Source organism: Primulina eburnea, chromosome 8, assembly GCF_022965805.1.
Source record: "Primulina eburnea isolate SZY01 chromosome 8, ASM2296580v1, whole genome shotgun sequence".
NCBI classification, from domain to species: Eukaryota; Viridiplantae; Streptophyta; class Magnoliopsida; order Lamiales; family Gesneriaceae; genus Primulina; species Primulina eburnea.
The window spans coordinates 4026425-4040161 of record NC_133108.1 but is presented as its reverse complement, the minus strand read 5'-3'; the positions used below and the strand labels follow the sequence as shown (position 1 = coordinate 4040161).

At 32.2% G+C, this 13737-nt stretch overlaps 1 protein-coding gene across 1 annotated transcript; it reads left to right on the top strand.

The window, feature by feature from the left end:
• Positions 1–8165: 8165 nt before the first annotated feature.
• Positions 8166–13005, top strand: LOC140838531 (probable amino acid permease 7). Its single transcript, XM_073204911.1, has 7 exons — positions 8166–8401; positions 8758–8994; positions 9376–9469; positions 10189–10403; positions 11575–11708; positions 11811–12038; positions 12439–13005. The coding sequence occupies exons 1-7, from the start codon at positions 8299–8301 to the stop codon at positions 12838–12840; spliced, it is 1413 nt and encodes a 470-aa protein (XP_073061012.1). The 5' UTR covers positions 8166–8298; the 3' UTR covers positions 12841–13005.
• Positions 13006–13737: the final 732 nt, after the last annotated feature.

Here is a 13737-nt window from a genome sequence, read left to right as displayed (position 1 = left end):
TACTTTTTGATTAATTTAATGAAAATTTAAATGTATGATTCATATTTATTAAGCTTGTTGATGCTCAATAAAGGCTTGAATAAACTCGTGAGCCATGCATACATTCGTTAAATAAAGCTCGAGCTCGGCTCGATTATAAACGAACCGAGCTCCAACATTCAAGAGTTCGGCTCGACTCGACTCGACTCGATTACATCCCTAATTATAGGCTTTTATATGTCTCATTTATATACAAGGGAATGCAAGAGAAAAGAGTACTCAAAGTGTTTGTTTTAATGTCCAAGAGAGAGTTCAAATGATTTATTGGATTAATAAATAGATAGTCAGATATTGCATGCAATTAGTTGATCAACGACCATAGGCTTATATCCCGAAAGAGTAATCGATTTATATCGATGGGATATAGGTATAGAGACAGAAATACTTTAAGGACCGTGTACTGTCTTATCGTAAATCTTATGTGATTATCGACAATTCATGAAATTGTCATGTGATTATGTATATGATGTATATCATGACAATGAAAATGAGAAAATAAGTGTTGATAATGAAATATCGTACTAGATATTGATTAATTAAAAGAATTGAAGTTGTAAGAGCTCGAGTGGAGAATCCGAACGCCAATACAACACAAAACCAATATTTTGGAAAGAACATCTGGCGCCCGAGCGATAGAAAATGACCGCCCGAGCTCTAGTGTACCAAAAGTTGGGTAATTGTACAGAACGTTTGGCGTCCGAGCGGTAGAAGATGACCGCCCGAGCGCCAGTGTAGAATATGTGTGCTCGGACAGAACGTTCCGCGACCGAGCGATAGTTTTTGACCGCCCGAGCGCGGTGTAAGTGACACTCGAGGGCAGAACATCTCGTGCTCGGGCGCGAGAATTCTACCGCCCGAGCGAGATAGCGGTGGAGATAAGAATGAGTCTTTTGGTTCATTTCTTCTTCATTCCTCATTTAGCAACTTCGAAAAGAGAGAAGGAAATCGATTTATACCGTACGAAATCACTTTGAAACGTTTTCCAAACACGAAACAAATTATAGATTCGGAATCTTCGCGTCGAGAGCTTCCTTTTGAGGTAAATTTCTTTTAGTTTCAGCAGCTCTAAATATTAAAGTGCTGAAATAGCATGTATTTGAAGTCGAGATTCATGTATGTGGTAGAATAACCAACAAGAAACTCATATTCGAAGTCGGAATTGAATTATGCTATGATTTCGATTTGATATGAATTTTCAAAGTTTCAAAAGATATTTGAAACTTATAATATTGATTTTGGATCATGTTATTGATTGAAATGAATATGTTATTGATGTAGATAGATTATTATACCGATATCTTCAAGCTACATCAACTGGAACGAAGAATTGAAGTATGTTGCGACTGAGTAACATACGACAGATATTTGTATCATATGATATATGTTTGATTGATTTGATTGAAAATATGTGTCTATATGCCTTATGTGATGATTTGATGTGGCATACATGACATTGTGATTGGAATATCGATGTATAAAATAAATATTTTGGTAACACACATCGTTTGATGCATACATCGATACCTGACATGTACGTTGAGTTATGATCCTTGGATACCCTGATATGATATGATATGATTTGATTCTGGGGTTTGTGAACACGATGCTATGTTTGGTATTACATGACCCTTAAAGCATAGTCATTGTGGCCCCGATGATTGATTGAGATTTGGGATTTGATGGCGCTTTTTCGACGCTATCATACGAGTATCCCTGATTGAGGCCGGTGTGCCAGCTCGAGCATTGATTTGATAGCGATTCGATTGATTCTGATATGTGCTCAGTGGATAGACATTTGACCTGGTACCTCCACGACATACATGCATTGCATATCATATATCATTGTTTAGATATCTGTGGTATATATGATGGTTGTTCCATACGGAGCTTTGCTCACCCCCAAGGGGGGATATTGTGGTCTTTGTGTGTGGACAATGGCAAGTACTCCAGGATATCAAGAGGTCGGAGAGGGTACTTCTGGAGGGAGTCGCAGTTTGGGTTTAGGTTTTATGTTTTGTTCCCAGTATATATATGTATATATATACCGGGGCATGTACCGAAGATATGAGTTGTTTGTATGTGGTTGGTTTTGATTATGTGGGTGAGTTTTATGATGTGAGATTAAATACTATTTTTAGTATTCAAATTATAGAAGAGATATTTTGGGCTCATTATAAAGAAGATTTTAAACTCGTTTTCCGCTGTAATTAATTAATCCTAATCAGATTGTGTTGTAATAACGATTAAGAGCTAAGGGTCCCACAGATGCTATTTAGATATCAATCCATCAGAGAAAAGAGAAATATCATCATTATAGTCATGTATACTATATTATTCCATGTTTCAAGAGTTAGATGATATTTAATGATTTCAAAGTCATGTTTTACAGAGTATTATATATATAGATTGCTATGTAAAAGTTCTACTTGCTGAGTTTTATACTCATTCCAGTTATTTCATGTGATGCAGATAACAGTGACGAGCCGGGACGTTGATTGGAGCTGAAGTCATATGTACAACAGATGGAAGGAAGAAAATACTTTGTTAGCCTTTTTACATGATCAAATCAATATTTTGTATTTTGATACATCATTTTATTGGTCATGTATATACTTTTGAATATATATGGAAATGAATTTATGTCAAGAAAAATTTAAATCCTTCTTTCCTTTAAGAAAATTTTAAATTCCGCTGTTATTTTATGAAATCAATCGAGAGCGTTACATTTAGTGGTATCAGAGCAACGTTCTTCGGACCAATGCATATGACTTCGTCTACTTTCAACAGTCCGGGTATGTTTTCTCTTATATATATTTATTGTTATCGGTTGATACGTATTATGTGAGCACGTTGTAGGATTTAATGCCTCCTAAGAGAAAGGCTTCAGAGGGCGATGATAGCTCCTTATCGAGAGTTGTCGACGAGTTCGGCAAATTATTGAAAGAGCAAAGCCAAGGTTCATAGTGAACAGATTCAACAGTTGCTTCGTTTACAAGGTTCGGGTCAAGGTAGAAGGCAATGGAGAGACCAAGTGATTCAAGCAGTTGGGACTCATGGGATATATACTACTTTTAAGAGGATGGATCCGCCTGAATTTGCAGGAAGCACTGATCCATTGGTGGCTGTAGAGTGGATTAAATCACTTGAGGCGATATTTGATCATCTCAAGTATGAAGACAAGGACAGAGTTGGTTGTGCAGTATTCATGCTAGTCAAAGCTGCACGTATTTGGTGGAATGCCACTAAGGTAGGTGTTGATGTTCTCATGTTCCGGCATTAAAATGACAAGATTTCACTTATCTTTTCTACGACAAGTATTTCCCGGTTGTTCAAACAGTTATTCTACTATTGCACATATAGTTAATTTTTTTCATATATCTTCTGGTGATATTATAATTTATTACTGAATTAAAAATTACACTAAAAATATAATTACAAAATTACAATAAAATCATTAAAAAAACATGTAGAGAGAAAATTAAAAGGATAAAACATTTAAATGTAGTATAAAGATGAATTATTTGATAAAATTAATATAAAAGATATTTTATTTTTGAAGTGATATAAATTACTACAATGAATGTCTATTGTAGTGATAATTCATTAACATTTGTTAGAATTTTACATATATATCATTATTGATTTTTTTTGTATTTGTATTAATAAGAAGAAGATTTGAGTCTTTTCACAATTGAAAAACAAATCAATGATCCACCTATAATATAGATATAGATTTTGTCCATCCAAGTTCGAGACCAATTATAACAAATTTTTTTATAGTGCATATGATATTAAAAAAATGTAAGAAAACCAATAATTTTAGATATTGCACATGTCAGTAGATCGACTAATATGTAGTCAATAAAATCGTTTTTTTTTGTTTCTTCCACCCATCCAATTCATCCAAGTAATCTGATGCTGTGAAATGTGATCACTGAACTTTACCACGACATACAAAGGATTATTGTTTTCGATTGATGGATTATCCTCCTTCAGGGTACGAAACCGCACAAAAAATTCCCTCAAACCAAAGGTCATAAAGTTTATGAAAATATGTTTAAAAAAAATCGCTCTCTAAATACAAATTTTAAATAACATTTGAAAGTTGTTGTTGTTGTTGTTGTTTTTTTTTTTTTAATAATAGAGAAACTTGTTCAAATACATTTAACTATAAAAAGTTTCATAGAATAGTTGTTCAAATACATATATTTATTCTTAAAACGACTTTTAAAACATTTTTAAAAAATTTTGAAAAAATATTTTTATAAAAACGTTTTTATAAGTAATTTTCTAAAGGAAACATGATTTAATACAAATAATTAATCTTAATGATTTTAAATAGATAACTAATACAATATATTATTATTATTATTATTATTATTATTATTATTATTATTATTATTATTATTGTTATTTAAAATAAATATCTGATAAAACTTGCAAGAATAGGCCTCTTATGAGACGGTCTCACGAATCTTTATCTGTGAGACAGACAACCCTAATGATATTCACAATAAAAAGTAATACTCTTACATAAAAAGTAATGCCTTTTATGGATGATCCAAATAAGATACCCCGTCTCACAAAATACGATCCGTGAGTCCATCTCACACAAGTTTTTGCCAACTTTTTGCAAAAGATATCAATATTAAGTTATCTAATTTCTTGCACACATAGTCGTCAATTAACTAATTAGTTAATCAATATAATCTAATCTGTAATCGTGGCTATTAATTACATGTGCACACACACACACACACACACACACACACACATATATATATATATATATTGAAATAATTTTTGTTAATCATGATTACATTAATTTGACCTTCACGAATAAATTATTCTAGTCGTTTAATACTTTTCCCTCACGTTAACTATGTCGTTATAATAGTATTTTTCATTAGTCCAAGGTAGTTGTGTCGTAACAAAAAGTTATTCTACTAAGTCGACCATGCAAAGAATTTGTTTTTCTGTGAAAAAAATAAAACAAATATATACATACATACATATATATATATATATACACACACACACACACACATATATATATATATATATATATATATATATATATATATACTGTATGGAAAAATATACAAAATTAAAATTAAAATATTTGTTTAAAGTAAGATATTATGAATGGTAAACATTGATCATAAGATATGCAATCACTATTTTCATTTATCAGATTAATAATTTTATTTCAAATCGAATGGCTCGACATGAGCATATTTCTAGTATTAATTAATAAATAGCACAATTAATTTATTTAGATGATGTATAGATATGTGTTATAAAATGATTGAATACAATTCCACCTCATCCAGTCAAATTTGTTGTTCAATTCAAACTTATACACGGCAACATCCATGAGAAATTTCCCGCAAATTGCAGCTGTATTTTTTCTTTATATATAATATTCAAATCTATTGCGGTCAACACAAGCAATCTGAAAATTTAATCAAACGCCAAATGTACGCTCTTGTGTATAAATATATATATATGTGTGTGTCTATATATATATGTGTATATGTCTTTCGTGAATTAATTAGTGGGATCATATCCTATCTAAAGTTTACGTCCAATCCAAAATGGCTAGAATTTTAGCTGTTACATCTGGTACTGGGAGTCATCCGAATGAAGTAGGTTTATTGTACGGGGGTTCAGGATTCATGATCATGGGCTTCATGGTTGTTATGTCCATTGCAATCATGTCTTTTATCGTCTTTGGTTGCGCGGACGGAGGTGGCAAGCGGCGTCGTAGAAGAGGTGGACTGTGGGCTGCAGGTGGAGGTGCAGGTGGAGGTGGAGATGCGGGGGGAGGGGGAGGCGGAGGTTGTGGTGGTGGAGGCGGAGGTGGAGGTTGTGGTGGGGGTGGGGGTGGAGGTGGAGGCGGCTGTTAGTTTTGTAATATTAGTAAATTAGAGTTCTGTTGTATAAAGAAAAAGCGTGTTAATGTTTATATATGTATTGAATAATGGAATATTAACACGAGGTTTGAATGAGAAGTTATAGAGTACTCATATTTAGGACAATCATGTACCGTTTGGTTTGCTATATTATTTATCCACATATTTATCCAATTTAATATCATGTTTGGTGTATAATATTATTTATCCATCTATCAATCATTTATCATACATCAATCAAATCATCAGTCATTTATCTCACATAAATCAAAACATTGTATTGAAATGACAATATCATCTTTAATAAAATAATATTATAAATATTTTATTAATATTTTTGTTGGGTGCAATTATTTTCCTTATTTGGTAGAGCGATAGAACCGTGGTGCTTGTGCTGTTGTGCGGTTTAAAAGATTTGAGTTGTACCATCACCACTAGCTATAGCTTTTGGTAAAGCGACAAGCGGTCGTTCCTACCATTAGTATCAGATCCAATGTCACGGGTTCGATTCCCATTGATTGCAAAGAGTGCGATCATTGGGAGTGAGATTGTTGGGTGCAATAATGGTCCTAATTACTTGATAGAGCGATCGAACTGTGGTGCTTGTGCTGTTTAAAAATTTGACTTGCACTATTACCACTAGCTATAGCTTTTTTGGTAAAACGGCAAGCGCCCGGTCCTACAATTTTCAAAATGACAAAACTGTAATATCACATTATCTCAAATTTAATCAAATTAAATCAAATCAAACATTATATTAACTATCATTTTATATATTTTATTATTACCAAATATTATTTATCTTTATACTCTTTGTTTCATACCACGAATCAAACAATATCTCATAAGATGGTCTCGTCTTATTTTTATTTATTTTTTAAATGGATAAATATATTTGTATTGGTTTAAAGTATATCTATTAGTTATTTATTTTAATTTTTGTTCGCATAAAATTCGGAACTTCAAGCATTTCATGTCGTTTTCTAAACAGAAATCCCCAAACAAGACTACTATATGCAATAAATTACTGAATATTACTGTTAATTGTATAAAGATTTTATTTTATATATTATTCTAAATTTTCATATAATTTTAAAGTGTGGTTAAGCTCCACCTTGCTATATGCTCATATTAAATAAATAAAAAAACATCATTTCATTAAATTAAACATAATAAAAATGTCATTGTATTTTCTTTGTTTTATAAGTATAACCTTTTTTTCAAAAAAAATAATAATAAATATTCGAGATATTTTAAAGCGTCCAATAAAAATGGAAAAAATTAGTGTGAGATGGACTCACGGTTTGTATTTGTGAGACATATATCTTATTTGGATCATCCATGAAAAAGTATTATTTTTTATATTAAGAATATTACTTTTTATTGTGAATATGGGTAGGGTTGACCCGTCTCAGTGATTAGGATTCGTAAGACGGTCTCACATGAGACACACTCTTTTTAAAAATATTCTTACTTAAAATTTTATAACATAGCCTTACATCATTTAAAAATCCTAAAATATCCCTCTTCTACCATTTTCTTTATCTTAATTTAATTTTGGGTTTGAAAATGCTAAATTTATCATAAATTATTAAAGTAATGAATCTTTTTTATGAGATGCTTTTTACAATTTGATTTTATTTTGATAAATATGTATTTATATTAGTAATAGTACATTAATAAATTATGAATGCTTAGTATGAATTAGGGTAATACTTGGTTAATTTAAATAAAATAGTAAATTCATTATATTACAACAATTATAACAATAATAACAAGAGCTATCATCATTATTCGTCATTATTTAACTTTTTATTAAATAATTTTTTTATATTTAAAATAAAATAAAAAATTGACTCTACATTAACCATCGCATATAAAATTTCAGATTTTAATTATCAACTTGTTTCTTTGTTTTTTTGAGTGGGTCTCATGTGAGACCGTATCACGGATACTAATCTGTGAGACAGATCAACCCTACCCATATTAACAATAAAAAGTAATACTCTTAGCATAAAAAATTATACTTTTTCATGGATGACCCAAATAAGAGATCCGTCTCATAAATTCAATCCGTGAGACCGTCTCACACAAATTTTTGTGATGTTTTTTTTTTTTATGTTTATGTAAAAAACATGCAAAGAAGATTAAGTTAAAAAAAATGTGTGAAAAGGTATTTTTAGAACTCAATGGATAGTTTATTAATAAATATGTAGACGACTACCTATTTGGAACTTTGGACGGTTCAATTGATGCAAGAATCACTGTTTGCTCCTTCTCATTGGAAGTCGAACATTCAAGTTTGCTAGCTGTGCCCAATTAGCAGCCATCAAGTTGCAGAGTTATGGTTGAGGTTGATGGAGAAGACGACCACACAACTCCGTTGCTCACATATGCTCCATCTTCTTCTTCTTCTTCAGATTCTCACAATTCCATAAAAAGAACAGGTCTGTTGGATCATGTTTTCTGTCAAAATCTGATCTTTGCATCATAAATTTGTGGGATACTGCTCTTTAATGGAATGGATAAAGTTAGTTGGTCGTTCTTGAAGCTACATGGATTGAACTTTATGATTACATCTAATCTTGAAATTACTGATTTACCTTTCTCGATTTGTTTTATGTCAAAAATGTGATAATTGTCATATTTGTAAGTTCTTTAATGGGTAAAAATGTAATCCCCCATTCTTTAAATTTTTACATAATTTTTTCTTGACGAAGGAACTGATTTTTTTGAATCTTGAAAAGACTGAAGTTTTCGGTTCTATTGTACTCATTGTTCGTTGTGTGATTTGGATGTGAAGGGACTGTATGGACGGCGATTGCCCATATAATTACCGGAGTTATAGGCTCGGGGGTGCTGTCTCTGGCATGGAGTGTGGCTCAGCTTGGGTGGATAGCGGGACCTGTATGCATGGTTGTGTTTGGAGTAATCACAATTATTTCGTCAAATCTTCTATGTGATTGTTACAGATATCCTGATCCCGTGCTGGGACATATCAGAAACAAGTCCTATGCTGAAGCCGTGAGGTCATATCTTGGTAATGTACATGCATTACTTCTTCCCTAAATTTGTAATCATTATGAGAGACATTTTGTGTTGAATGGTTTTTGTGGTCCAAGCCTTTTGTCTAAGAAATGCGATTGACTTCACGGATTTGATGTTAGATAAAGGAGGATGGTGTGTTTAATTGACTGATAAAGAGATTGAAGATCGATGGTTGGTATGACCTTGTGTGAGAAATTGAGCTGTGAGCTCGCGAATTTTCGTTTAGATGAACCAACGAGCGAGTTTTAAGGATTTGTGTTATCGTCTTGTTTTCAGCTTTTCCTGCCATACTTTATGAGATGAAATCTAAAGAAGCCATCAAACATCTTTCATTTGAGATGTTAAAATTTTTTAAGAGTTATAATTTTGGCAGGAGAAAAGAGTATGTGGGTGGCTGGAATATTTCTTCAAGAAAGCTACTACGGATATGGGATTGCTTATACCATCACTTCAGCGATCAGCATGAGGTCTTAATTTTATTTCTTTTGGTTCTACTCTGGATATAAACTCCATGATTGGTATGACTTGCAATGAGATAATGATATAAAGAATTGTCTTGATATAAGTTTGGTGACGATAACGAGGTTTCTAAAATTAAGTTGAGGCAGTGAGCACAGATTGCCATCACTGATTCTTATCTAGGTCTGCTACCTTGTTCAGAAACAGAAAACGAATTTTTCATCCATCTTTCTGGCAATAAAAGATCGCTAAATTCTTGTATGAGTTTTTCCACTTTTTTCTTATGTAAAATAATGAGCCCACCCTCCTTAATATGAGTAAGCACTGGGATTGGGCAGTTGATCGGAAAATATCAAGAGTATCTAACAGTCACTGTAGTTTTCTTTATAATACAAGTTCGAATCAAGAAAAATGCCTCCATATTAGGTCTACAATAGGTTAATCAGACTCTGAGCTACTCTTCCAAGTGAAGTTGTTGGCAAAGTTTTCGTTGAACGTTACAACTTATTACTGCACCGATCAACACCTTCAAGAAATTATTAATCTGATCATTTAGGATCCTCTTCTTACCTTAGCACTAGACATTCTTAATTGATACCTGGCAGTGACCTATTAATCTGAACTATGAAGCTAATTTCTATTACTCTTTAAAATAGAAGAACTTGTGTGCATTTCTTAGTATATAGCAGCTGTAAATATGATCTGTATCGGGTTTTTGGTTGTTTAGGGCAATTCTGAAATCAAACTGTTTTCACAAGGAAGGGCATGATGCACCATGTGACTACGGAGATAGTTTATATATATTGTTGTTTGGAGCTGTACAAGTCGTTTTTTCTCAGATACCTGACTTCCACAACATGGAGTGGCTCTCAATAATTGCAGCTTTTATGTCCTTTGCTTATACCTTCATTGGACTGGCTCTTGGGCTTGCAAAAGTAGTAGGTACAGTAGTTCTGGTCAGTCTTGATCCTCAGTATTCATGTTCATTTGGATATGACTCCCTTTTTTGTGTCTATAAATTATGTTAAGAGGTGAGAGGTGCATCATATGAGACCTAGAGTTGTACATGAGTTGAGTAACACTCGAGCTATTGTTAATTGCATGTGATAATAAATTCACTACTGAAACTCGATTTTGAGTTCGTTTAAGTTGTGAATTTTGGGCTGGAACTCGATGCAGATAATATTGAGTTACTTGAATTCAAGCCCATAAAGCTCGAAAATTTTCAAAATCAGTCGAGATCAAATTGGCTCGAGAAAGAAAAATATGCTTGGGTATTGGATGCACTAATTTATCTTTATTGTTCGTGAAAGTAACTGTCGCAGTGTGATTATATTTATGAAAAAATTAAGGGTATGACAATAATTTTAATAATATAAAATAAAAAACCAATATTATTCTCGAGCTCAAGTAGCTCAACATGTACTCCATCCTGATTCAAGTAAATGATCGAGCTACTCAATCAAAGCTATCATTAAGCTGCTCATGAGCTACTTGGGAGTGACTCACCCCTCTCGCACCCAGGTAAGAGTTTTTAGAGTTACTATGTGGTTGGTCTCTTTGGTATGTCAAACCTATAAAATTTCGATACTACCCTCTCCTCTAGGTGTTACACAAAAACCGTATTAATTATAATTTTCCTGCTCAGTGTGATTTCTCACTAAAGTCTTTACATATTATTGGAGTCTGGAGGACTTCATAATAATTATCATCGTTTTTTATATTTTTATGTTCCAAAAACACCCTTATATGTGATGTTTTTAGCCAATTAGGACTTCAGTTTACTTATGTTTAAAAGAAAATTTTAATTTTTATCTCAAATTATTCTCATCTGTTTTGGTTATTTCCATGCAGATAAATTTTATTAATGTTTGAATGCGAAATTGGTTACTTTGAGCAGTTAATTTAATTTTGTGTCTTTTACAACATTTATATCAGTATCAAATCTTTTAAATATAACTAATTAAAAATTGATCAAAATGCGTAAATATTAAATATAATGGTTATGCAATGTATTAAGTTTGCCTAAATGACTAGTATCAAATGATATTTGATTACCATTGGTAGATCCTCTTTATCTTGCAGCGAGGTAGATAACTATTGGCCGATGCAGGAGATGGAGAGATAAGAGGTGACCTTGTTGGAGTACCCACGGATAATGTGGCTCAAAAAGTATGGCTCTCATCACAGGCAGTTGGAGACATTGCTTTTGCCTTTACCTACAACATAATTCTATTGGAAATTGAAGTAGGAAACGATCCTTGCCATATAAACTTGTAAAATGATTTCATGTGTTTTTTATTGTCCATCTATGGAATTTGACAATTGATAATAAACTTGAAAATGAAGGATACTCTTAGAACACCTCCACCGGAGAACAAGACAATGAAGAAGGCATCAACTATAGCTATACTGATAACCAGTTTCTTCTTTATCTGCTGCGGTTGTTTTGGATATGCTGCATTTGGAAATCAAGCTCCTGGGAATCTGTTGACAGGATTTGGATTTTACGAACCCTACTGGCTCGTTGACTTTGCTAATGCGTGCATTGTTCTTCATCTCGTGGGAGGGTATCAGGTAGATCCCACTTGCTCAATGCATCAGGCATATTGCTACTTGAAGTTTGAAATATTTGAATACATTCTTGTTTGGATTGATATTTTCCGTATAATAAAACAAACACAAAAAGAAAATGTCACCCTGCATTACAAGTTCCCTGGCTGATTTTAGGAGGTTTCTGTCATAAAGAAAATTCTCAAGTACCCTATATATGCTTATTGTCTCATCCAGTTGGATCAGATCACTTGATGATATACTAAATCTGAACTCCAAAAATATTTTGCAATTGAACCTCATCTGTCAGATGACTTTCTGCAAGTTTTTTAATGTGAAATTAATTAACTCTTGAATATTTATCTTTTTTGCACGTTCTTCATCATCTTGGATCCTGGTATCTTCTACCTTTACTTTCCAATAGATATTCAGCCAGCCATTGTTTGCGGTGTTCGAAAGATGGATAGCAAGGAAATATCTAAGAAATGGATTTGTGAACAATGAGTACAGCATAAAACTCCCACTACTTCCCACTTTCAAGTTAAATCTTCTGCGGCTGTGCTTTAGAACTGTCTACGTTGCATCTACGACTGGACTTGCTTTACTCTTTCCTTACTTCAATCAAGTTTTGGGAGTTCTTGGGGCCTTGAATTTTTGGCCTTTGGCTATATATTTCCCCGTCCAGATGTATCTCGCGCAGAATAAGATAGGAGCCTGGACAGGAGTGTGGATTTTTCTTCAAGTTTTCAAGATATTCTGCTTGCTTTTCACTGTTCTATCTTTCATTGGTTCGTTAGAGGGATTGATAAGCAACAAATTAAGCTAGGAATAATCAATCTGCAGAGTTCTTGGTCTTTTGGCCAATGTTCTTTTTAGTTTTTATTGGATACAAACAATCCTGAAGCCTGGATTGATATTTGTGTGTTGTGGAATGTATCTGAATCATATTCGATACATTAACTTTTTTCAATAAAGCTTATATCCTTTGAGATATGCGTGCAATATATTTTATTTCATTTGATTGATTAATCACAAAAATTAAATGAAAATAATGGGGTTCTTCACATTTAATAATCTTTTTACAAATTCAGACAATCAAATGTCATTAGTTTGAAAATTTTCTATTCACTTTAAATGGATATAATTATATATATGTGCAAATAAATTATATTAAAACACTAAAAAGGGAAGAAATTTCAAATCCTATTGAATTCAAAAGCATCAAATCTAGTATGATATGATGTATTTAGATAATCAATATCAAATTTTGTTTTAGATATTCTTCCATCCAAAATTCAGGCTAAAACCAATTAAAAATCTTCACAAATATGTGATGCGAAATAATCCAAATACTAATATTATTTTATAATTTTGAGTCTCACGAATATGTGAGACGAATCAACTCTACTGATTTTCACAATAAAAAATAATACTTTTAACATAAAAAATAATAATTTTTCATGGATGACCCAAATAAGATATCTGTGTCACAAAATACGACCCGTGAGACCGTCTCACATAAGTTTTTGTCTATCATTTTTAAGCAACTCTAGAATTCTAAATATATCAAAAGAAATTTAAAAATTAAATTTACGTATATTTAAATTTTAAATATAAATTCATGTTTTAAATAATTATAAAATTTAATTATCTTCGGCAGAACTTTACTAAGTTATTTATTTATTGGCTACCAATATTACTATAAATTGAAGAATAATTCATA